The 27446-nt window shown below is 39.5% G+C and overlaps 1 protein-coding gene across 1 annotated transcript; it reads right to left on the reverse strand.

Moving 5' to 3' along the window:
* Positions 1-2055: 2055 nt before the first annotated feature.
* LOC142397409 (uncharacterized) lies at positions 2056-27398 on the reverse strand. Its single transcript, XM_075480763.1, has 8 exons — positions 27230-27398; positions 25104-25261; positions 20992-21248; positions 19514-19601; positions 17209-17321; positions 15813-15965; positions 15612-15699; positions 2056-2229 (listed from the first exon to the last, which is right to left on the reverse strand). Exons 1-8 carry the CDS (start codon positions 27318-27320, stop codon positions 2191-2193), a joined length of 987 nt encoding a protein of 328 aa, XP_075336878.1. The 5' UTR covers positions 27321-27398; the 3' UTR covers positions 2056-2190.
* Positions 27399-27446: the final 48 nt, after the last annotated feature.

The following is a 27446-nucleotide window of genomic DNA, read 5'->3' on the forward strand; positions in this document are numbered from 1 at the left end:
ATCCGTTTGAATCCGGTAATCTCATTCAGGCAGTGAAAGTGCACGAAAAATAATGTGTACATTACACGGTCAAACTTTGCTTCTCTGTGCCGTCTGTGAGATTCTACGATGCTGCTTCAAATGTCCAATTTAATAGACAAAGTGAACACAAACAAGCTAATATTTTATATGCATTAGTGGCAATAAATTAAGGAGATTGCAGAGGACCGAGGACATACAGGAGCTGCTCGGGTCTCTAAAGAATTTTAAATCCACCAAGACAAATATTACCCTCCACAGGTGGGGTTAACCATCAAATATCAACGAAACAGGAACCCAGGGTGCCATAAAGTTCTCTCTCATGTTGGTTAATGCTGATGATCATCAATCCAAGCTAGTCTAACTGTCAGAATTTAATGTATTTCTTACATTTCGTTAATCAGAAATACTACACATAATTCAAAATATCGCAGTTTCCATGTCCTGAAAGATGAAAAATGCATCTTTTTAGTACAAAACAATCATAAAATCATGATAGATAGATAGATAGATAGATAGATAGATAGATAGATAGATAGATAGATACTTTATTGATAAATTCAGACTATACCCATTTATAGTTTGTCTCATAGACCAAATCCAAATCAAACATTTGTGGCATCGTGGAGTTCGTTCTGCTACCTTGGATTTGATCAAGTGATGACCAAACTGTGTGTAAGAGTGAGAAAAGATGTGTCCCAGACTGTGATAGCAGGTCAAACGATGTTTAAACTGGGCTTAGAGCAGAATATATGAAACATAAGGACTATACCCATTTATAGTAGGGACATTAGTGGAAAAGAACAGCAGATGCACAGTCTCATAAACCAAATCCAGATCAAACATCAGTGGAGTTGGTTCTGCTACCTTGGTTTTGATCACACGTCTTCAGCGGTTTCTAAAAACACGATTTGGGAAGTACCCTCTTTGATTGGATGCTCATTCGTCCACCATCAGTTGAACTCATGGCAGGGCCGCAAGAAGAAAGCCACCGCGCTCCAAAAAGAACATTACTGCTCGTCTGCGCTTTGCCAAATATCACACGAAGGAGCCAGAAGGCTGCTGGAAGAATGTTCAGTGGAAAGATGAAACCAAAACTGACCTGTTGGAAGAGCTATGTTTGGGCAAAGGAAAACTCGACATCTCAGCTTAGGAGCATTATCCCATCTTTGAAACATGGCGATGGTGGCAACGTGGTTTTGGCCTGTTTCGCTGCATCTCAGCCAGGACGTCTGAACTCAATCATGCCAGCAAACTCTTAAGGAAAATATCAGGACATCTGCTTGTTAAGAGAAAGAGAATCATTCAGCAGCACAATAACCCTGAACATGATCTAACAGAAATGCTGTGGAAAGGACCTGAAGCGAGACGTTAATGTGGGAAAAAGAACGAAAAGAATAGTCAAAAGTTCCTCCGGGAGCACAAAGAGGTCACACGGAGTGCTGATGTGACTCACAGGAATTCAACTCTGGATCATTTTCCTAAAGACAAAAAAAACCTTGGTATATTTTTTAGCCTCGGGTTCCTTTTATCTCATCTTTGATAAAGTCTGATTCTTACATTTTAAACTATACTTAAGCAGAAATACAAAACAAGGTCGCAACCATCACCGTAAATAAATTAGGTTTGACTGCTCTCTTCTGGTTTCATTGTCTTTAGGTGATTAATCTGAGGAAACCACCTTACGAACTGACACACTTTCAGATTCCTGCAGACAACAGGAAGCCGAGTGATGGGAAGAGATGTGATCATCACAGACACGACGCCTGAAACCAGTGGAGAAACAATAGTGGAGCCTAAGCTGGTCAAAACAGCATATTTGTTTGGTTCTCTGTGCGCCAGCTGCTGCTTCTCCTCTGAGGATTTATTGGCAAAACAACAGAAGAGAGCATTCTCAGGTGCTTCTGCTCTTATTAGTGTTGATTACAGGGTCGGAAAAATGGACAATTACTGAAAAATGTGGACCAGACAACTTTAGGCACATGTGATGTGCATATGTGACAGAAAAAGGGAGAACAGGAGCACATTGTATGTGTTTTAATTCAGCCATCGTGAACAACAGTGGAAGGGAAACAATGAATGTATGGCTTCACAGGAATGTTTTTCCAAGACTGGCTGGTTTTCTAACACAATAACTTGGACGTATTCCACACAGTCTTCAGGCTCCTGTCCTCATGGAGGTTTGTGGTATCTGTTGATAGGACTCCCTGCCTGAGGACAGAGAAAAGAAGACAAAACTGTGTGTAAGAGTGAGAAAAGACGAGTCCCAGGTTGTCAAAAGATGTTTAAACTGGGCTTAGAGCAGAATATAATGTCTATGAAGCATCTGTCTCAGACTGGAAAGACTTCATCTAAAGACCCATTTAACTTGAGCCGATCACTTGGGACTAGAGGTGGGCATTCGATTAAACTTTCTTAATCGATCGTCGGGTGAATTAACGATCAATTTTTGATTAATCATTATTTTTTTCTATTAATTCAAATACATTAAACATTTTATACATTAAAAATTAAATCAAATGATCTTTACTACGAGAAGAACAACTCTCGTGGCAGTTAAACCGACGTTCAATGGTTAAGACGTGCGCTGCAAGCCGGCGCTCTTAAACACAATTGACCCTCGTTTGTTCCAAAATAATGATTTAAAAAAAATAATATTAAACAATAACTTAACCAAAAGCATAATAATACTGACATCTGACAGGCTTTAGACTCAAAAACTATCCAAAAGACACCGAGTCGAGTGAGCGATATCCTTCCTTATTAATTAGGCTACTGGTAGGCCTAACTCACATTCAACTGATTTGTGTTGATAAATATAATTATCTTTATGTTTAAGCATGTCAACATGCTCAGTGGCTGGACCGCATCCAGTCCAGCCACTGAGCAGAGACGTTGATACGACGTCTTCTCCAAGTCATTTATGGACGTCTAATTTTGATCACCTGAAGGTACAGACTGTTACTCCAGGCGACGTCGTTTTTGGACGTCTATTGAACGTCCATAATACGTCCGTATAGGAGCCATTTCTAGTCCAAATGTGGTCTTTGTGGAAGTCAAACTCAGGCTCATTTTAGACGTTGGTTTTATACTTTACTTGCTTGATGGTGGCATGCTGTTCCAGTTATTTTTCCCATAGCTTTATTTGACTCTCTCACTAGCAGATAACTGGAAATGCATTCTAAGGCATTATAAATTTCCACTTCAAATCTGCTGCCGGTACAGGAAACAGGTTCCTACCTTTTGGACTACAGTCAGGTTAACAATAAATCACAATCCAATCCCAACTGTTTTCTCATCTTTATTGCAAACAAATAGCAGACAGCTAAAAAACAAAGTGGTAAATACAGTAAATAAAATGACACCTCTTGGGTCTGTAATACAAAAATAGGGTTAGTCCTGAGTGACCATAAGAACAATTAAAACACAAAAAAAAGTGTGAACACTGGGCTAAAAATTTTTAGCATAGTTTCTTCAGCTCTGAGTGACTGAAGCCCCCCCCTCCACTCCTTTGCTCCTCAGTGTTTTCATTATAGTCTCATCAATTAACAGCGAAAGTTGTTTGCAGCAACTTATCTAGCACAACACAGCTTGCTGTACGGAAGCCTGTGTGGGCACGCAGAGACGGAGGAAACGTTAAAAGATGGTAGTTTCAAAAGTGTCTCTCTTGCTCAGCGTCCTGTCGTCCATATCAGACTACACACTTACCATCACAAGGCAATGGGAAGCTCCACCTTCCACTCCCAGACACTGCATCTGCACCACAGAAAGGATGTTTCCGAGACAGATTTGGGCCAAATTAGAAGAGAAATAACAAATCTGTAATATTCTAACCAATAGGAATACATCAATGCTACCGACTGAGGTGTTTTGATGGAAATTGTGGGCTTCGAACAACTCACTGGGCCCTGGTGTGTGATAGGAGGGGCTGGTGAGATCACATCTGGAGCTGGCAGGTGTCCTGAGAACATCCCTGTTGCTGCCGGATCTGTGGCGATGTCTGGAGTCGTCTGTGTTGCTGCCGGATCTGTGGCGATATCTGGAGTCGTCTCTGTTGCTGCCGGATCTGTGGCGATATCTGGAATCGTCTGTGTTGCTGCCGGATCTGTGGCGATATCTGGAATCGTCTCTGTTGCTGCCGGATCTGTGGCGATATCTGGAGTCGTCTCTGTTGCTGCCGGATCTGTGGCGATATCTGGAGTCGTCTGTGTTGCTGCCGGATCTGTGGCGATATCTTGAGTCGTCTCTGTTGCTGCCGGATCTGTGGCGATATCTGGAGTCGTCTCTGTTGCTGCCGGATCTGTGGCGATATCTGGAGTCGTCTGTGTTGCTGCCGGATCTGTGGCGATATCTGGAATCGTCTGTGTTGCTGCCGGATCTGTGGCGATATCTGGAGTCGTCTGTGTTGCTGCCGGATCTGTGGCGATATCTGGAGTCGTCTCTGTTGCTGCCGGATCTGTGGCGATATCTGGAATCGTCTGTGTTGCTGCCGGATCTGTGGCGATGTCTGGAATCGTCTCTGTTGCTGCCGGATCTGTGGCGATATCTGGAGTCGTCTCTGTTGCTGCCGGATCTGTGGCGATATCTGGAGTCGTCTCTGTTGCTGCCGGATCTGTGGCGATATCTGGAATCGTCTCTGTTGCTGCCGGATCTGTGGCGATATCTGGAGTCGTCCCTGTTGCTGCCGGATCTGTGGCGATATCTGGAATCGTCTCTGTTGCTGCCGGATCTGCCACGCTTTCTTAACGTGGACAATAACCCGTTAAGTGCTCTGCCTGTCACTTTGTGCTCTGTAGCCCACTGTCTCAGGTCACCTTCAAAGCCGCTGATCACATCAGCATCATTATTTGGTTTAGAGTCAGGAAATGTCCCTGGAACGCTGTCACTTCCTAAATTATTTGGGGTCCCAGGCACACTGCTATAACTACTCCCACTCAACATTGCGATTAATTTCCATGCTCCGGTGTTTATCTTCGCTGTGAGAATAACGCAGAAGTTGATCCAAGTCTCTTTGGCGTTGTTGCCATTCTCTCATTTTCACAGCCATCTGTAGACACAGATGCAGTCAGTTTAGTTTTACAATTTATTTGACTGGGTGTGTGCAAAGGATCATGATACAACACAAACTGTACCTTGTCTCCAAAGGGCAGGACACCTCACTCCACTTACAAAAAAGTACTTCACACCACCTGATGAAAGGAGAAGACTGATTTAGAAACACCCAACCAAAGATTTAAAAAACATAGCTCAGTACTCAGTTGCACTAAATTGATATAGGCTACGTTTAGCAGCGAACCCCCACCTGATGGCTGTGCCTGCAGCGCGATGCTAACTTCGGGTAGCGGTTAGCATCCGCCGCTAACACCATGGATGTAAACTCATGGCTAACACCCGCTTCCCAGCTCACCAAAACTCTCTACTTTTACGACTACACACATAAACACGTCGTCGTATGTGTTATATAACGTTATCCACCACTCTATATATTGATATTTTCGCCGCTTCGTTGTAAACAAATGGTCAAAAGCTAACGTTAGCAGCTGCAAAGCTAATTGTATCAATAACAGGTTTGAAGTAGATTAACAAAACAAAGCTAAAACGACAAACGCTATAAATCCATAGATAAAGATAAATATTAACTAGGAGGTCTGTGGGCTGACCGAACTTACCAGCAATTTAGTGGACACTGATTTCGCCCGGCTGCGGGTAAGGTCCACGGTGTAAAGAGCATGGAATCGAGCGGCAATGTGCTTCCAGGCAGACCAATACCTGGGCCAATGGGAGTGGCTCTTAGGTGATGACGTTATGATGACGCAACACCTCAGCCAATCACAATGGCATTGACTGTTTCCCCCCCGCCCAATATACCTTTATTCAATTAGTTGTATTTAACACACTATTTTAGAAAAGAAAAACAGGAAAATGAAAACAAACAAAAATATAACTTTTATTAAAAAAACAATGTTTAATCACAAATAAACTTGTTCATACTACTAATAAGTATGTATGTATATATATATATATATATATATATATATATATAAATAGCCTATACTATTACTACTAATACTACTAAAAAAAAATTACTTAAATCATGTCAATTCCCTGCACCAGTTTTAGACGTCCAAAAAAGTGACCAAGCCCGACGTTCAAATGTTCAACTATATATTGATGTACAAATGGGGTCATGATTAGACGTCCAAATAGTGGACCTGGTTTGCACGTCGTTCTGAGGTCCAGAATTGGTCATGGACCGACGGACGTAATATAGACATCATCTCAACGTCCATACGACATCTAATGTTTTTAAAACACCCGCTCTGAGGGGACTGTTGCCGGGATGGTACCTCCGCGCGAGTCACACTACGCAAAACACAACCAGCATTTTATCCATAAAGAAAATAACGTGATCGACAAAATTCTTAACGTGCAATTAGTCGGTTAATCCTGCCCATCCCTACTTACTGTTTTTAACTGAACTGCTGCTCGTGTTAGGGTGTGGGCAACGTCCACGCCTGAAGTGTGGCTGAGATTACGGCTTAATTTAACATATTTTATCCCAAATCTGAGTTTTGTCAGGGGCATGTGTCACCTTCAAATCATTGTATACATGAGATCAAATACATTTCTGCGGTTCCAATGTTTGCAGGGGACAACTTCAGTGAAACTTTCACGGAAAACTGAAACTGAAACAATGAAATATTGAATATCTGAAATAAACAAACTATCAAAGGAATTTTGGATTCCATTTCGCTCGATGCAGGAGTAGAATATGAACTTATCTTTAAAAGGTAGCCATTTACATATGAAACAGTCTTTATTTAAAACATTTTTACAATATTAGGTCGAAAAATTAAGAAATACACTAAGATAAGCAGCTACCAGCCATTGTGAAATTTAGAATAATGAATATGTTATTAATTCTCTGGTTGCTGCTAAGTTTCTGGGTTTTTTTCTGGACTTTTCTTGAACTTCAGCTGTTAACATTGGTCTGGCTTCCTACTTTATTCTTCTTCTTCTTTCGTTTATTGGCAGATTACATCTTTTGGTTGTTGTATACCGCCACCTACTGTACAGGAGTGTGTAGAGTGATACTATGGCGATTTTATCAGATCAGTCAAGAGGGTGTAAAATAAAGCTAGAGATAATAAGTAATAACAAAACAAAACCAACAAAAATAAACAATATAAAATAAACAATTTTTAAAAAAGGTAAATAAGGTTCTAAATTCTGTCACTTTGCATTCCTTGTTCCCCAAGAATATCCTCAATATGATCATCTAAGTCTTGCCATATCTTTCTTTGCTCATTGTACCTCCTACACCTAAATAAAACATGATCCACATCCTCCTGTGTTAGGCATTCAGTACATAGACCATCACTTTTACCTAATAGTTTAAGTGTTGAATTCAATCTTGTATGTCCCATTCTTAATCTTGAGTACACTATTTCTTCTTTTCTATTTTGCATATTCATTCGTTTTCCTCTAATATTTTTCTGAATATTGTAATAGTGCCTAGCCTTTGGTTCAGAGTCCCATTCCTGTTGCCATCTCTTTATCATTTCAGACTTAAGTTTAGCTTTCGCTTCTCCTTTCCCAATTAGAACATTGATTTCTATTTCTTTATTTTTTAGAGCCTTTTTGGCTAATCCGTCTGCCTTTTCATTACCTCTAATTCCAATATGTGCTGGAACCCAACAAAACTGAACCATTAAACCTAGGCTTCTAATACTGAATAAGATGTGTCTAGCTTCTATCATTAAGTCTTCTCTGACTGATTGTCCTCTTTCAAAACTCTGCAGTACAGCCATTGAATCTGAGCATATTAGAGATGCTAATGGTTTTAGCATCTATCCATCTTAGAGCTGTTATTATGCCCGTCATTTCTATTGTATATACTGAAAGGTGATTATTTAATCTGTATTTCAGTCCTTTTTTTAATTCAGGAATGTAAATTCCTATTCCACAGTGACCATTTTGATCTTTTGATCCATCAGTAAAAATTTTAACAAAACCATAAAAGGAAGAGGATAAATATCTTTCACTAAAATATGCAAAACTCTGATCATCAAGGTATTCCGTCTTTTCTTTCAGTATTTCTGTATCAACATCTGGAACTGGTAGCATCCAGGGAGGGACCTCTCTTAGAACTATTGTAGGACTAAATTCTAAATCTTTGATGTCATATTGCTCTGCTACTTTGTTTATGTTCCATCCAAACCCTTTAGCCTTAGTTTGATATTCCCAACAATCATTTAGTACTGATGCTGCTGGATTATTACTATCTCCCATCAATCGCACCCTGTATGTTAAAGCCAGCTTAATATGTCTTAATTCAAGTGGGGCTTCCTCCGTCTCTACCAGAATAGCACTTGTTGGAGTCGTTTTAATAGCACCTATGGCCATTCTTAGAGCTCTAAACTGAATTCTGTCCAACTTTGCTAAATTAGATTTGCATGCTGTGCTATACACTATACTCCCATAATCTATGATCGACCTTATTAATGTTATATAAATATTAATTAAAGACTGCTTATCTGCACCCCAGTTATGTCCAGTAATCATTCTCATCAAATTCAAGACTCTTTTACATTTAGTTTCCATGTGATGCACATGATCTTTCCATGTAAGTTTTTCATCCATCCATACTCCTAGATATTTAAATTTCACGACTCTTTTCAGAGCTTGATTATACATAAATATCTGGTAGTTTTCAGTCATTTTCTTTCTTCTAAAATACATAACATTTGTTTTTTCAATAGAAAATTTAAATCCCCAATCAACTCCCCATTGTTCCAAAATTTAGATTTTCTTTTACATGATTGTTATCATATATGGGAAATTTCTGCCTCTTTTCCATATTACTGCATCATCTGCATATAATAGTCCTTCACTTCCTTTTCCTAATTGAATAAGTCAGTCAGTTCCACCCCCCACGTGAGCTTTTTGTCACCTTATTGCTCCACAGCTGTGTATCATTAGTTAATTACCCCTGGTGGTATTTAATTTGCTCAGCCGTCACGGTTTGCTGCCAGATTGTTGTGTCTTCTGACCTCAGCTCATTGCTGTTCGCTGCATCATTGTGAATTTCTGTTTTGTTCTGAGTTATATGGAAATCAACATCTTAGAGACGGTTGTTTCTGGTTTGCTCTGCTTCTGGTTTGTCTTCTGATAAAAGGTGAAATGGTTCCCACCTGCAGCAGCTGACCAAAGGCCTTTTTATCCTGTTAAAAACATCCAGTAACACCTGCTGACATTCAGCTTTTAAAGCACAGATGCTCAGATGATTCTCAAGTTTTTATCTGTTTGGCTTTCATGGTAACTCCAACACCCAGATGCACTTTTTTTTTACTGAAGCGAACGTTTACCAACGGTAACTCTCATAAGGAGGCTCTAAACTGTTTCTAAAAAAGCAACAATTCACAGACAAAAAGAGGTGATATTTGATAGAACCGAAACGTTCAAACTAGCGTCGTTATCTCAGAGAGTCAGTTTACATGATGCCCATGATGCTGAGGACAGTGTGAGAAAACACATTTCATTGCTTCTAACTTTCTCTGTGGGTGATCATAGTACATGCACTACATGCACAGGCGTCTTTAAAGGGGAAGTTCGGTTTTTTTAAACCTGGACCTTATTTCTGGCATAAAATATGTTAATCGACTCACCAATAACAGTTTGGTGAAAGTCGGCGTCCTTCGGAAGATATTTAGATCACTGGAGATCCGTGTATCTCCATATAACGGGAGAGAACAGAGCAGAGACGATACAGCCTCTAAATAAGGCATTATCTGTCTTTATTTCACCAATACTTTAAGACCAATGAATGAATGAATGCGTACTATTGCACTGTTAGCTCAGAGCTGCCGTGTTGTTGTTATCCGGGGCTATCGGGGGGGCTTGTAAAAAGCTTTCTACACAAGCGTCTACGGGAATGACGTCAAGTGATTTTTGTCAGATCCTGATTTTATTAGAGCAGAGCGACAGTTTGGAAATGCTATAAATGAGTATAATATGAGTATGAATATAAATGAGTGACTGCGAGCTGACATGGGATCAATTTCAATCACAGCTATTGATGCATTAAGCCATCTAAAAACAACTGAAACATATGTGAATGAGAGGTTCATTTAGAATTTGTATTGATACACACTACCATTTTACTGGTTTTACAAAAAGATGCAAAAAAGGCCCGATTCTGTGTAGCTGAGCATATATACATGCAGGAGAGATTCGCTTCAGCTGGGTTTGCATTTAAAAAATCAGTTTTTAGTTGGTCTGACACAGCGTTTCCTCTTTTTCTTGCGTCAGATAAACAGTGGTAGTTACTGGAGGATAAACACCCTTCAACTGGCAATGGGAAATTATTTAATTATCTTATTTTAGCGGATGTTGCAAAGTTTAAAAACCCATTTCAAAATGCTACTCTGGGTGTAAAAATGGAATAAGTAAAGAGATAACGGCATTTTCCTGCAGCTGTTTCTTCTGTTCATAATGGGATTAGGAAACTGTGGTTAACTGGAGGCCAAGCTGAGGTCTGGAAGTCAAAGTGAAAACTACTTGGAAGATTGGTTGACAGGGCAACTCAAAGTGGAGGTACAGTTTGTTACTGTGCAGCGACACCTGCACCAATACAAAACACTGGAAGAGAGGAAAACCTTTTTTCTTCCTTGTATGCCACAAAACACAAGAAGTCTAATCAAAACACACTTCAAGACCGGCAGCCAGCTACCTCATTAATGAACAAGCTGCCATCCCACTTCTGTGGACTGAAAACAGTCCGAGGCTGTTTAATGGACTAAAACAAGAGATATGCTCAGGTTTTGTTAGCCTGGTAGCTGCAACCTGCTGCAGCAGCAAGAGGAAGTTTTAAAATCAAATCAAATCAAATCGAAGCGTCATGCAACTCTTCCTTCTTTTTTAAAAAAGACAGTAAATTCAACTGTCTTTTTGACATGTTTGCATTGAAAAGGAAACTCTTTGTTCCTCTCTGCTGCTCGCTCCCCAGATGAAGCGGTGTTTGATGACCAGTAGTTTTCAGAGCATCAACAACAGATCTCCGAGTCTTTAAAATGACGTCGTTTTATCTTAATAAACAACATTAAATTTACGGGATTTGTACGGAATATTATTGTTTTATTTTATACATTTTTTCAAACTTTTTTTTTTAATATTAATGATTTTTTCTATACGAGGGGTACCGGATCAAATCAAAAAATCAAATTTATTTGTATAGCACATTTCATGTACAAAACAATTCAAAGTGCTTTACATAAAATAAAAGCATTGCAGCAGGGAGTGGAAGAAGCATCAAAAATACATAAAAGAATAGAAAGAGAAACAAATAAAACAATTTAAATGAATTTAAAAACAAGCAACAGTCCAGATAAGTTCAAAGATATCGTGCAGATTTCATGCATAGACACATGAGAACAGAAATGTTTTAACCTGGATTTAAAAATGTCTCCATTTGGTGAAAGTTTAATCTCCACTGACAGTTTGTTCCACTTGTTAGCAGCATAACAGCTAAATGCTGCTTCTCCATGTTTAGTCTGGACTCTGGACTGGACCAGCTGACCTGAGTCCTTGGATCTAAGAGCTCTGCTGGCTTTATATTCTCTGAACAGATCACTGATGTATTTTGGGGCCTAAACCGTTCTGGGATTTGTAAACCATCAGCAGGCTTTTAAAATCTATTCTGTGACTGACTGAAATGTTGAATACTGCCGGTTCTGAAGGACAATAAGAGAGTAGTATCAGAACAGGGAGCTACACCTTACAGCTCTCTCATCCTTCTCAGATAATCTGTGTATAAATGTAGAGTTTAATTAACCCAAACACCGGAAAACAGTTTACATTTCAACCATTCAGCTCAGTTAGAACCAGAACTGAAGCATACACTGGAAAAAATCTAAATCTTACCAAGCATATTTGTCTCGTTTAGTATCTCATTACACTTAATATAAGACACAACTGCCTAACAAGTACCATTTCAGCCAGATATAGGGACTTGTTTGAAGACAATACATCTGGAATATCTTGTTAAGTGAAAAAGTCTTGAAAACATCTTGTTTTGAGTCATATTTCACATGAAACAAGCTTTTTTTTTTTCATTTGACGAGGTTTTTAAGCTAATTTCAAGATCACTTTTAACTCAAAAGTCCTAAATATCACATCTTATTTCAAGAAATCTTGACAAGCCTATTTTCACTAGTTCCATTGGCAGATTTATTTGCTTATTTCAAGCAAAAACGTCTTGTATTTGCTGTTTTTTTACTTATTTTTGGAGGGGCATTTTTTCCAGTGTAGAATAATGTCCAGCTAACGGTTAGCTTTCCCTTTCCTCTCTCTGTCATCACAAGATGCTACTTATGTTGAGACAATGTGAATCTGCGGGCTCTATAAATCATGTCAGAGCTGGTTATGTGTTTCATCATGGCTGTTTCCTTCATGTCTCTGAGGGTCCCTGCTCCTCCAGAGAAGTTTCCTCCCCCTTCTCAGCTCTGCAGGGACCAAAAAAAAAAAAAAACAGCATCATCTGCACTCAATCAGAGTAATTACCCCAAGAAATGCAGAGCAGAGCCTCTGAGAGGTGAGGGGAATGCAGCACAGGGGCTATTGGCAATCACCTCCTCCAGTCATTATTAGTCATCTCGTTGCTGCTTTGGGAGAGAACCTGAGCAGCTTGGGAGGAAGCCATGTTCAGCCAGCAGGCAGACGCAGGGACAGATAGTGAAAAGGGGTGATTTGTCTCCGGTGCCCAGAGAGGATCAGCCATCTTCTGATGACTCTGACAGCCAGACGGCTTCTCAGGGGGACTGGCAGACATCCGCACACCAGCATTAACCTTCAGTTCTGTCAGGCTTCCTCTCATCCCCCCCCGGTTTTTTAAAACACTGAACTTGTCATTCTGAAGACGAGGGGGCTTTTTAAGAATCCCCAGCGCAGCCAGCGAACACCATTCACTATAAAATACAGGAGGATGAAGTGTCTGAGGTCCTGTCAGGATTTTGGAAGTTCTTTCTGGGACATTGTGGGGTTGAAAGCTTCTCAAAGCACTCTCACTTTTTAAAGCGAGTGGCAGACTGATTAGACCCCGTGAAGAATGGGTTTTATGAGCGCTCTACACCGGGGACTGGTGGGCGTCCTCAGATGAATATCGCTGTGGTCTGAATTTCTCTTTCACCCCTGAAATGTGGACTTGTCTCTGATCCAAAGATTTTTTGGAAGATTAGACGATTAACTTTAAAAGGATTCTTTCTTATGTGAAAAAGCAGCTGTTTGTCCACCATAAAAGACAGAAAATATAGTGTAACTCTCCTTTTTAAATTTCTCATTTGCTTGCTTGCAAAATGCCAAAAAGAAAAGCACCTTGAAATAAGATGAGATGCTCATACACTGGAAAAAATGCCCCTCCAAAAATAAGTAAAAATACAACAAATACAAGACGTTTTTGCTTGAAATAAGCAAAAAATCTGCCAATGGAACTAGTGAAAATTGGCTTGTCAAGATTTCTTAAAATAAGATGTGATATTTAGGACTTTTGAGATAAAAGTGATCTTGAAATTAGCTTAAAAACCTCTTCAAATGTAAAAAAAAGCAAGTTTCATATGATATGTGACTTAAAACCATTTGTTTTCAAGACTTTTTCATTTAACAAGATATTCCAGATGTATTGTCTTCAAACAAGTCCCTATATCTGGCTGAAATAGTACTTGTTAGGCAGTTGTGTCTTATATTAAGTGTAATGAGATAATTTGACTAGAAATTAGACAAATATACTTGGTAAGACTGTGATTTTTTTCAGTGTATAAGTCTATAAAATAACAGATACGCTCTTTCACTCATGGTTTTCAGTGTTAAAAAACTAAAAAACTTCATTTGAACCAATAATACAGCCATGTGAGGACGCTTGTGCTCCATGCTCAAATAAATTCTGTGTTAAAGACACTCTAAAAAAGGTCAGTCAAATAAAATATTCGTTCTTTTTAAAAAATGAGAGAGTGTGTATGGGGGGGGACTTCCTCTGTAAGAGGAGATAAAAACTGTCTTACAGGTCAGGGGACGAACTAAGGGAGTCGATTCATTCCAGGAAGGGAGTCGATGTATCCTGGAATAACTCAGAATCTGAGCTTTTTCATTTTAAGATCATAAAGGATCCCCTCCATACAGCGGCCGTGTGTTGGTGGGAAAGCGTTCAGCCTCCAGGTGAGCCGGCTCATGAGGGGCAGAGATGCCTCAAACCTCTGCTGACAGCCTGGGACGGATGGCTTTGCTTATCGCATCAGAACTTCACTTCCAAAAAGTCGTGAATTTGTGTCATAGACAGACGATGGTTTGCATCTGTTGCAGGTTACTCAAACTGCGGGTTAATTTAGCATATGTATAGTAGATTCTATGGAGGACTTTGCATGTTTGTTCTATGACATCTTTGTTCCCACAGCCATAAGGCTTTTTAACAGTGACTGCTGAGTTCTTCTCAAATTGATTGATTGATTTTTGTTTTTAATTTAATTTAATTTAATTTGTTTATTTATTTATTTAGTTAGTCATTTTATTATTATTATAATTAGTAGTAATAGTAGTAGTAGTAGTAGTAGTAGTAGTAGTAGTATTTTTATTAGAATCGGTATTATTATTGTTGTTGTTAATATACAATCATTGTAAATACTAATAATTTTTTGAGCTACTTGACTAATTTGAATTTCCCCCATTGGGGGGATTAATAAAGTATTTTTCTATTCTACTCAATTCTATTCTATTCTATGTTTCTCTGTATATAAAACAGAGATTCCTTCAGTTTGGGGTCCGTAAATGTGAGGGGTATCAGTGTGGGTTTCAGGGGGACGAAAGTCTTTAATCTGGAAGAAATTAAGGAGGTGGTGGTTTGGGTTCACACTTCCATTATTGTGATAAACACCGCTGTTCTACAGCTTTTTCACCTGTGCCAGGTTCTGAACGATGGGTGGAGATTTCAGCATCTGTACTGACGTAGAATCTGAAAGCCGAGGGGCACAGAGCTGCCATCACGGTGCAATTTCAGGGTGTGTGTGTCAGTCTGTTGTCCTAACGAGGCATCAGATGTGTTTAATCGAGATGAAGATAGATGATGAATGATGAATGGATGAAAATAATTCCAGAAATGAGAATAGTCTGAAGAAGAGTCCACATGGACACAAGCTGTGGGCCGACATCACTGACTCTCACAGAAACTATGAACTAAAGGTACATCAGAGGGTTCCAGCTACAGAAAGAGCCAGCAGGCGTTTAGTTTCTTTTAGAATAGAATAGAAAAATACTTTATTCATCCCCCAATGGAGGAAATTCAAATTAGTCAAGTAGCTCAAAAAATTATTAATATTTGCAATGATTGTATATAAACAACAACAATAATAATACCAATTCTAATAAAAATACTACTACTAACTAATAATAATAATAATAATAATAAATGACTAAATAAAAATAATAATAATAATAATTTATACGGTCTAACCTGAGAGCTGCAGCACATATTCAGGTATTTTTAGTCGTATTCAGGCTGCAAAAAGAAGATTCCTTTTGTGGGACCTGAAGCTAAATTAAACTTTTACCTGATTAAAGAGCTCCTCGTACAACATGTCCGACTTCTCCACCTCTGTCTCCGGATCTGTCGCTGCATCTGCATCCCAGGACGTTATACTGTTAAAAAAAAGGCCGGTTTAGTAACTGGTAAGCTCCATGTATGGAGGAAGTTGATGCATATATTCTAAATGTGACGGATTAACTGATCGGATCTGCTCACACAGTCCCACCTGTCACAGTTCTCCGTGTCCTGTCGGGGGTGAAGGGGGCTCTGAGTTGGGCCGCCGTTATGTGAACTGTCCTTTTGTTTCTCAGCTTTCTTCTCCAGCATGCTGACCTGTCTCAGCAGACCTTGTTTCTCCTCCATCAGACGGTCTTTGAACCTGTAGAAGTCAGTAATTCACAGTGTGAGCTCCAGGCTGCAGAGGTGGGTAGTAACGAGTTACATTTACTCCGTTACATTTACGTTTTTGAAAAAATTACACTTCTAGGAGTAGTTTTAAATCTCTATACTTTTTACTTTTACTTGAGTAGATGTGTGCAGCAGAAACTGTCCTCTTACTCCGCTACATTAGGCTACAATGAGCTGGTTACTTTTCTTCTTACCTCTTTGGTATTCTACGCCTCATTATTTTTATCCCTCGCGTACGCCTCATTTTAATGTTTTATTCTGACAGAGAGAGAGACTTCCGCCAAAGGCTCTACCACCTGACTGTGTTCCACCAATCAGACGCAGCCGTGCAGTCTGGTCACGTGACCGTACTCAATCTCAGCGGCGGGACGGGTTAGCTTTAGCATTAGCAGTCGTAGCAAACAAACAAAGAAACAGATGAAAAATGTCAGAACCAACGGTGGGAAATGAAGACGCAGACGAGGCCTCATACTGAAAGCATGTTTACCTTACAAAGAGTGAGAAACAGCAGCTACATTATGTGTCTTCTGTGGCAACCAAAACAAACGCACATTTCAGCAGAAACTCAACATCTAACTTGAGGAAACATGTAGCGGTAAGTTTCCTAAACTCGTTTTTTCCCCCATGGATAGGTGAATGTTTGTTTTTTAGGTTACATATGGGTTACATATGTTTTAAACATTTCCTAAGTCTCTTTTATTTTTTATTGAACTCCTTGAATTTACCTGGATTATTTTAATTTAAGCTATTTTGTAATTAATTAATTATTTTTAATTTATTTTATCAATTGGATGAACTCTAATTGGCCTAAAGATGATTATTTAGTATTTTTGTCTGTCTGATTGAATGCTTGTGTTAACAAATAAATCAGACGTTACTCAACAGTTACTCAGTACTTGAGTAGTTTTTTCACCAAGCGCTTTTTTACTCTTACTCAAGTAATTATTTGGATGACTACTTTTTACTTTTACTTGAGTCATATTATTCTGAAGTAACAGTACTTTTACTTGAGTAAAATTTTTGGCTGCTCTACCCACCTCTGCCCAGCCGTCACTGGGGCAGAGGTGGGTACACCTCGGACACTCCTAGGGACGATTTAGAGTCACCAATTAACCTGACATGCATGTTTTTTGGGCGGTGGGAGGAAATGACAGACAATTGGCTGCTTTTAGACAGTCAGCTGCGTGTGTTTCCTCTGTGGAAAGGTAAGCCACCTCTTCACGCTGCAGATCCAGTAGCGCTGCTGCTGACAAAGCCACTCGAACTGCTCGGCCGTCTCCTGCAGTTTCCTCAGACTCCCCTCGTTCTCCTGCTGCAGTTCTCTCACCTCAGAAGCACAAGACAGATGACATCACTTCATTTCCCCTCCCCTGAAACCAGGATGTGATGAAGACAACAAAATCAGGAAACGGTGATTGCAGTGTGTAAATACAGATTAGAGAAAAGGCTCGTGCATCACAGACGGATCACAGTAACCCGCTGGCCTCGATCCCCTGAAAAAGAAAACGCTCTCATTTAAGTTTTCATCTGACGTCTTGGTCTTATGCTGATGTCTTAAACGAAACATAACTGCAGAACTGGATGGTTGATGAAGTGGTTGGAGCAGAGGCCAAGTGTAACTAAAAGGAAACCCCTGAGGAATTATTCACCAATAACCAGACACAAAACTCACGCCAACAAAATCTGAGCTACGATGGTCTCTATGGAGGTGGCAGCTCTTTAATGTGGTGTAAATTTGAACCTTGATCTTTTATTCATCCATCCACCCATTTTCTAAACCTGCTTAATACAGTTCTGGGTCCCATTGGTCAAGAGGTGCACCTTGGATGGATGAAATTAATTATTTTATTAATTTGATCAGCAACTAAATTAGCCTGAAACGTGGAGAAATTATCCCAGTTGAATAAAAAGCTGTTCAAAGTTTTTCCACTTACTGTCTGATTGTGTTGGACTGGAAAAGTCCAAGAAGTGATGAACAAATTGTCAGATTGTGACATCTGCTGGACAAGAAACGACACTGCAGCCATTGAGCAGCAGCATCACCCTGCTTTATAAATCAGATAATCAGTTCAAAAGTCCTGGATTACACAGCTAATGGCTGAAAATAGCTCTGAATCCCTCCAGCTGGATGTTTGTTCTGGGTTTCCTGCTGCAGAATCTGTTCATTTTCTAATCTTGTTTCTTCCATTTTTCCTGGTAAAGGATTGTATTGGTTTGGAGCTCCTCCTGAACGTATCCTTAAACTCTATGATATTGACACTTGATGCTTTCAGACCTATATTTTCATGCATGTTTCATCACTTTGCTGATTGACAGACAGTAGACATTCAGCACTTTCTTGCAGGGAAATAAAATAACACCGTAGTATTTAACTTAATGTTTTAATAAATTAGCCTCTCTGTGAGCTTTTTATTGCCTTTGAAGTTCTCAGATCACAGAATTAGTCTCTCAGAAGTCATCATTGCTTAACTATCGTTAGAACACACATTAGATCTTACAGAGAACCCCGCAGGCCTCTCAGCTGAACTTTTTCTGCATTACTGGTCAAAGCTAAACATGGTTAGCAGGTTATGGAAACACATTAGAGCCGTTGTTTTAAGGGACGAACAAAAGGGAAAGAGAGCCGTTACACAGCAGGAGCAGAGGGGGCTCTGCAAGAAATGCTAAGATTAAATATGTGTGTTCATGAGCATAAACTCACAGAAAACGAAGAGCATCAAGAGTCAAAAGAACAACATGTTGGTGCAGAAACGTGACCGTTCAGTCTGCCTGATGTGAGGCTCAACTATCAACCTGTTAAAGTCTGTTTCCTGTGAGCTCACCGGACCGGATGGACTCAGTCTGCACCGGATGGACTCAGTGTGGACCAGATGGACTCAGTCTGCACCGGATGGACTCAGTCTGGACCGGGTGGACTCTGGACCGGGACAATGCTGCTGCTGCTTCATCTCATCAGAATCACTAAGCTCTGCTGTTTGCATCAGATCGGGAGCGTTTCACAGCCCATAATCAACTCATTATCTGTGATTCTGGGCAAAAACCAGCGTTTCCTAACAGCTAAATGTAAACAAAGTCTGATTTGATGAGCTCATAAAGCGCAGGAATAGCATGTGTGGTGGGATGTGGTGAAGAGATGTACTCAACAACAAAGATAATTAGTCAGATGTACATTTTTGTGTGTGGGGGGGGGGGTTGAACACAGAATAATCTGTTCTTCACCTCAGTTCAGAGCATTTATCTTGGAAACATTGGGTTGTGCACGTGAATAATTGTGCTTTATAGATAAATTTGTGTTGCTGACCAACATATAGCATTAAGAGAGGGAGCTGCTTCTCTTGAATGAATTTATGGGGTTTATTTGTAGTGAACATTTATGTTTATGAGCTTCAGTGGACATTTTTATACACATGACTCATCGGATTCTTCATTGTGACTATTTAGTACCTTTTCTTTTCTTATTCATCATGCAGAGAAATGTTTAACTTTGACTCACTTCAGTCCTAAACTTTGATGTCTCACCTCCTTCTGATGAGCTTTCCGGAGATCCTCCACCTCCCCTTTAAGGCTCCTGTTGATGGCCTGCAGCTCCTCCAGCTCCACCGTCTTACTGTTTATTTCAAGCAGAAGAAGCTCGAATTAATCTGTTATTTACCATCAGTCACTGACCTTCTGTAATCCTGTCCCACCGCTCCATGCACATGTCCACTTCCAAGCACAAACAAAGAAAAAAACGGCTGTCTAACACTTTCTAACAGATGTAAGACATCAACTTTGCTGTGTGCTGTTTAGCTTTGAGGCCGTTTTTCATTCATCTTCAGCGAATATCAGACTTTACTTTCGACTGGAAAGCAGTTATGAAACACAGTCGGTTCCTTGAATGTTTACAGCTTTTTGAAAGAACCGTCAGTCATCTTGATTTCTATTTCCAACCCTCAAAGATAAGCAGATGTGTTGGAATTAAAAAGAATCCACGAGACAAATTCAGAAAAAAAAGCAAATCCTAAGCTTTCTGCGGATGTTTATATTTCTTTCATCCGTCTTCCTGAATTCAATTTGTGATGACAATTTCTGACACTAATCCAAAGCTCTGCGGTGAATTTAAGTGAGCAGAGTGAAGGGACAACTGCTTTCTGCTGACTTGTAGCTGCACGTCCAAGCTTGATATTTTTGTTCAGACTCGAGCCGGAGGCCATTTTTCCTCTTTGCGGGTTTAAAGAGCAGCTGGCGACAGGCTTCACTTTGGCTTCGGCCTTTTAAATGCTTCTTCTTTTTCTTTTTTTCTGTTTGTAGTCGTATCTGAGTTCATGTCCATTTTGGTTAAGTTTTAACAGCTGTGAGGAACATGAAGGAATGTTTTTAAATCAAACCGTGAACAGTTCAACATCCCAAACAACGGATTGTAATTGATATTACAGATATGTTTACAGATATTTTGTTATTGCAGTTTCAGTTAGTTTTGTATTGTGTCTTTAGAAGTGGTGAAATCACCATGGAGCTGTTCTAGGATTTTCCAGGTCTGTGGCAGTAATTTGTCATCTCTCTCTCTCTCTCTCAATCCCGAAAATGAATCGGTTGATTATTCTGATAATCAAAAGACAACACAGAGACTGTAGAGTGACAATGGGAATACAAAGAGCAGCTGAGCAGCAACAACAGCTCCAAGGACAATCCCAAATTAGCCCAGACGGATGCAGAACAGCCATAAAGACCAAAATAACTGCCGAGATCTGCAAAACAAAACTTAAAAAGGTCGAGACTGACCTTGAAATTACATCGAACACAAGCCAGGAGATGCAGAATTTCCACAATGAGATGTATAAAAAGATATATAACAACTTTTTAGAGGAGCAAAACGGCTTCAAATGAGCAGAATAATCACAAAAGATTAGATAAGTAAAGACCTATGAAAATAAATAAATGAACTCAGTATTACCCACCCATTTACAGGACCTTTAAATATTCTGAGCTTTAAGACGTTAGAGCTGCTATAGGCCTACCTGCGCAGCTCTGCGTGTAGGCCCTCTGTCAGTGCAGCTCTGCACTGGGCCTCAGCACGCAGCTCTGTCTGGAGGCTCTCTGCCACCACAGTTCGACGCTGGGCCTCAGCATGCAGCTCCTCCACCAGGCCCTCCAGCTTCACCTCGGAGCTCTGCAGACACAGCAGCTCCAAGCTCACCTGCCGCAGCAGCTCCGCATCCCGAGAGCCCTCCTCCGCCAGCAGGACCACCCGCTGCTGCAGCAGCTCCACCAGGTTCTGCAAGGCACACCAATAGATCAGAACTATCACATATGTATACACTCTCAGAAAATAAAGTACAGAATTGTACCTTAAGGGGTACGATGGCTTGTCACTGGGGCAGTATCCTCAGAAAGTATAGTTTTGTACCTTACAGAGACCAATCTTGTACCTCTGGTGGCAATTTTGTACCCTTACACTGAAGTAGCCTAACACAGACTGTCTATTGTACCCCAGCATGTAGAAAAAAAGGTACATATATGTACCTTTTACCTCTTGAGTACATACAGGTACCTTTAGGTCCAATAATTAACCCTAGGGGGTACATTAGTATAGATTGTACCTCGGGGGACAAAAAAGGACTCGTACTGTAGCCCTGTTTCTGAGAGTGTACGGTGCAAATTCTGTTTGTTAAGTATTGTTATTACAAACCGAAGAAGGGAAATAACGCAGATAAAGGTTCAAGCCCAAACCTGACACTGTGGATAATCTTTGTCGTGGGAAGTGAAGGAGTCGCACTCTTTGGTTTAAAGAACGCACTTAGGCCCAATGCAAGTATGATTACAGCAACTTTAGGAAAGGGAACATCCAAATTGGAGGATTGTAATCAGGTTGAATGATAACTTCTAATTTGAAATGACACAGAATTAGACACATACAGGTCTTTGGGTAATTATCCACATGAGACATCATTTGAGCTGAAAACTGGTTTGAGAATCGTGAAAAAGAGGTTATGCATTATGAATGAGTGACTTAGCTTTATGAGCCAGCTCTGCAGCCTACAATTGTTTTTACTGATAAGTCGTGGTAAAGCAAACTGTTCAAAGATGTTTAGAATAAGGTTTAGAATAAAAGGTGAAAAAAGTTCAAACTTTAGGGTAACAGATATTTCCCAAGTTGTCGTTGGAAATCAGTTTGTTTTTTTTTCCCAATATTCACACCCATGTTAGCTAAACCTGCCCATGTTGTAGGCTAACGTGCTGGCTAGCTTCCCTCTGGCAGGATGCTGTATATCACTCAAGAATGAGACATTTATAGCGTTGTGCATGTAAAAGAAAAATTTAAAGAATGTAAATTTAACACAGAGAAACGGACGATTAAACTGCAACTGGCACAGATTTGGCCCTAATTATTAAGTGTAGTTCTAATTCTTGGCTCAAGCTAAATCAAAACAATATCTGATTAAATCTAAATGTACAATATACATCTGTTTTAATCCAGCTGCTTTTTGGGATTGAAAAATATGGATTTAAATTAAATTGCACCTGGATTATTGGTTATTATCCTGAAATGAATTGTGCAGTAATTCATAATCATGTTAATGCCATAGAAACAGTAACTAGCAGCTGAGTGTCATGTCATATTTTGGCTTTTAGCTACCCGGTATCTCATCAAATATTTACATTTAAGTTCATTTATTTGCTCATTGTATTATATTAAAAGTTATTTAATTAGTCATTCTTTCACTAGATATAAATAGGTCCATCACAAGCAAAAGGTTGGACCCCCTTCTGCCTTCAGAACTGCCTTAATTCTTTGTGGGGTACTTTCAACAAGGTGTCGGAAACATTCCTCAGAGGTTTTGCTCCATATTTACATGACAGCATCAGGCAGCTGCTGCAGATGTGTCGGCTGCACATCCATGATGTGAATCTCCCGTTCCACCACATCCCAAAGCTGCTCTGGTGGACTGAGATCTGGTGACTGTGGAGGCCGCTGGAGTGCGGGGAACTCATTGTGATGAGTTTGAGATGGTAGCTTTGTGACATGGTGCATTATCCTGCTGGAAGTAGCCATCAGAAGATGGGTAAACCTGAGTTGTTGTTTTTTTTTTTTTTAATAGGTCTTTACTCATCGAATCTTTTGTGTTTACTCTGCACATTTGAAGCTGTTTTGCTCCTCTAAATATTTTTATATTGTGGAAATTCTACATCTCCTTGATTGTGTTCGATGTAATTTCAAAGTCAGTCTCGACATTTTTAAGTTTTGTTTTGCAGATCTCGGCAGGGCTGTCAAAATTGATTAATTAATTGTAAATATATGTGTATATCCGTTAACGCGTTAAATTTGACATATCTATTGAACGTGCGTACGTTAATCTTGCCTAAAAAGCAAATTTTTGCGTTAAAACTTTAACTTTTCTGTTAATTTCGGGATCCCTTTGGGCTCTAGGGGTTAAAACAAATGAACCTGGTAGCGGAACTATTGGAAATTTAATTAACGCCACTAATTTGACTGCGACTGAAATCGAGACGCGTCTTTCCAATCTTCTGTTGCCCAGTCCTGGTGAGCCTGTGTGAAGTGCTGTCTCAGTTTCCTGCTGTCAGCTGACAGGAGCGGCACCCGTGAGGTCTCCTGCTGCTGCATCTCCATCTTCTTCAAGGTTCCACGCGTTGTGCCTTCAGAGATGGTTTTCTGCATTCTGAGTTTTCCTCCGCACAACTGCCGCTCACTGGATATGTTCTCTCTTTTCGGACCATTCTCTGTAAACCCCAGAGATGGTTGTGTGTGGAAATCCCAGCAGATCAGCAGTTCCTGACACACTCGGACCAGCCCGTCTGACACCAACAACCATGCCACGTACAAAGTCCCTTAAATCCCCGTTCTGATGCTCGGTTTGAACTTCAGCAGGTTGTCTTGACGACCTCCTCATGCCCAAATGCACTGAGCGATGCGATTGGCTGATGAGCTTTTTGTGTTAACAAGCAATCGAACAGGTGTACCTAATAAAATGGCATATATATAGGTAATATAGGTAAGGTAATTTTATTTGGTCATTATAATACATAACAAAATATAAACATCAATCGATTTCTTTGATTATGTAATGACCAAAAGGGTCTAGGCTGAAGTAAAAAGAAACTTATTGTGCCTAGCCCTATTACACACGTTCTATATGATTCCAAGAAAACAAGACTAGCAAACACAACTGCAGCCAATATTTTACAACTTTACAGAAAACATCTGAACATGACAGAAGATTTAAAGCAAAACAATGTCCATCAATCATAGTTTTATCATTTTCAATTAGTAATGATTTATACCTTTTTTTTTTAAATTTTCTACTGTTTTAGAACTTTTTAAGTTCTCATTTAGCTTATTCCACTCACTAACACCTTGAATAGAAATACAAAACCTTTTTTTTATTCGTTCTAGTTTTAATCTTTTTGAATATACCTGTTCCTCTAAGTTTATATTGACTCTCTCGCTGCTCGAAGAGCTCCTGGACTGGTGATGGGAGCATATATATATCTATATCAGTGGCTCAAAGTGAGTAGCAGCTACCGGGTTAATTTGTTTCATTTTGAACCCCCACAGTTGCGTAAATTAACTGAAATTTACGCAACATCCTGCCGCTGAATATGTGTTAAAAACTGTGTTTATTTGCATTCAGTGGTAACATTGATACATTAAGTACTAACTGTTGTTCATATGTTGTACATTTTTCATTTAATGACTTTCTTCAAAATAAACTATTAAGTCTTTATAGGCCATACTGTATATAGATATACTGTATATGTGTGTGTTTATTGGGTGCAGAGTCCATATAAACACTCCCCTCTCGTGCTGTTCGCGACCTGTGAGCGTCCAAGTTCCACCAAAAGATGGCGTCCTGTTACCTTCTCAAATCATGTGCTGGCTGAAAAACAACGGCTCGTTGTACATGAGCAGATAGATGCAACATTATCAGGAACATTATCAGCAACCTTATCAGGGATTTAAAGCTTTGACGTAGCCGACAGTTTGTTGTCTGAAAGTTTTAGTGAGTTGTCGGACACTAAAGTGTCACATTGTGTTTCTCTTTCATCGATTGGTGACATAGAATATTAATTAATGCAGTTTATATAGACTCATTGTACAGCATCACTCCACCTGCTGCTGGTGAATCCGGCTTATGAGCTGGTCCTGGTTCATCCTGAGCTCAATGTTCAGCTGCTCCTGCTGCAGGAGTCGAGTGGTCACAGCTTCCAGATCATTCTGCCGTTTCCTCTCCCTTTCTCTGGACACCAGAAACTCTCTGTCCAGCACCGCTGTGGCCGCAAAAAGACACCAACAACAGTCAGGCTGAGCAGCTACGGATGATCTGAGGTTTAGGTCTGAAATGAGCATCTTTTGACATTAAAAAAGGATTCTATTGCTGTGCATCTTAATCATGTTATGGACTGATAGTTTAAATCACTTGATAGTGTTACAGGTAATCCTGTTTGTTTATCAGAATTAGTTTTATTTTAATTTCTGAATAGTTTACAAATCTAAAAATGTATCTTGTGACCCTTTGGAAGAACATAAATCCTAAACTAAGAGGCTCTCGGCTAAACGAATTATCAACATGTGAAAACGAATGCTTCTTAGACACCTTAATGATCTAAAATTGCAAAAAGTAATCCAAAGTAATAAGAAATGTCTTGATAAATACACAATAAGTGTAAATCTTTGTGTGATATTCTGGAACCATGAAATATTAGCTCTTTTTGGATAGAAAATGATTAAATATCTTGGAATTTTTCAGCAAAATCTTTACAAAACAAAGTCAGACACTACACAGGGCCTCATACTTAACTACAATATATATGGTATATAATACATAATGTGGAATAAACGTACTAAGGTACGCTGTTTTATGTGTGCTGTATTTTCACTTAAAATTCTGATGCCACGAAACAACAAAGACAGAACAAATACACATTTTAAAGCGTTATTAACACGGTTTCACTTTGAATTTTGATGGTTGAGCCAAACTACAGGAAATATTGTGAGCACTAGGCAACACACAATGACTAATTACACGATTATTAAGCACGTAGCAACACGTCCAGACTGATGTGGTGTTTTATTTAACGACATGAAACCAGCTCACTGAGCCAAAGACTTAACATTAGTGTTTATTATTACAGCGGTGCAGCGAAAAGAAATTGAACGTTATGAAAAAATTAATTATTTAGTCCTACAGAACAACTTTGCAATAAATCTAATTACATTTATTATGCGTACAATGCAAGTGCACCACGTTTTAGATATGATTATTGTACTTGTTTTACTACATTTATCTCACTGCTGCAACATTAGTTATGAAATCTGACACTTTGTGTATGAATTTATATGACAGTAAAAACAAGAAGAAGCAAAATAGTTAACTTTGATTTAAAGTGTGGATGGTTTTTATCAAAAAAAGCTCAACATTTTACGATTCCAGCACATTTTTTCAACATTTTCATGTATTTTTACCTAATTTGTGAAGGTATAAGCTCTGGTTAAAAGTGGCAGACATTCATTTATATTAGAAATACTCTAAGTGCTATCTGCCATAATAATATACTGAATGTGTAACCTCACAGTATCTTTAGGGAGTATTTGTACCTTTTCTGAGGTAAAAAAAAGTGAGTTTCAACCTCCACTCTGAGCAAACACTGAAAAAAATCAAAGTCTTACCAAATATATTTGCCTAACAAGTGCTATTTCAGCCAGATATAGGGACTTTTTTGAAGACAATACATCTGGAATATCTTGTTAAATAAAAACATCTTGAAAACAAATTGTTTTGAGTCGGATTTCATATGAAACAAGCTTTTTTTTACATTTGAAGAGGTTTTTAAGCTAATTTCAAGATCACTTTTATCTCAAAAGTCCTAAATATCACATCTTATTTCAAGAAATCTTGACAAGCCGATTTTCACTAGTTCCATTGGCAGATTTTTTTGCTTATTTCAAGCAAAAACGTCTTGTATTTGTTGTTTTTCTTACTTATTTTTGGAGGGGCATTTTCTTCCAGTGAAGTAACAATAATGGCTTCATTGTCTCAAACCAAGCTCTCAGATGTGTTCATTCTGCTGTATTTGGTATAAAATCCACTGTTTTGTGTTTCAACATCTCTGTTGAATCAACTAAAAGGGATTTATGTCTCATTCATAACATAAAGCTGCAGCATGTGTCCATAACAGGCAAAGAGGAAATGTTCACCCTTTTTTCTCACGGGCAAAGTCTTGGCCTTTCTGACTCACCTTTGTCGTGAGCCAGGCGGGTGCATTTGGCGGTCAGGTACTGGATCTGACTGTAGTCTTCGTCCCGGTGCGCTCGGAAAAACCTCCTCATGCTCCTCTGTGCTCCAACTGCTGACTCGCGTCTAAAACCTCCTTCCTTCCCATGATCCTCAGGGCAGGGCGTGCGAGTCCTGCGTGGTTAGAGAGGACACAGTGTGCACATTTCCCACAATATTTA

The sequence above is a fragment of the Odontesthes bonariensis genome, chromosome 13 (genome assembly GCF_027942865.1).
Source record: "Odontesthes bonariensis isolate fOdoBon6 chromosome 13, fOdoBon6.hap1, whole genome shotgun sequence".
NCBI classification, from domain to species: domain Eukaryota; kingdom Metazoa; phylum Chordata; class Actinopteri; order Atheriniformes; family Atherinopsidae; genus Odontesthes; species Odontesthes bonariensis.

Coding starts and splice junctions, on each gene's coding strand:
- LOC142397409 (XM_075480763.1), bottom strand. CDS start 27,320: ATGAGGAGGTTTTTCCGAGCGCACCGGGACGAAGACTACAGTCAGATC. Junction 25,262..27,229: donor CCGCCTGGCTCACGACAAAG/GTGAGTCAGAAA, acceptor TTGCGGCCACAG/CGGTGCTGGACAGAGAGTTT. Junction 19,602..20,991: donor CTACACGCAGAGCTGCGCAG/GTAGGCCTATAG, acceptor TGAAATAAACAG/TAAGACGGTGGAGCTGGAGG.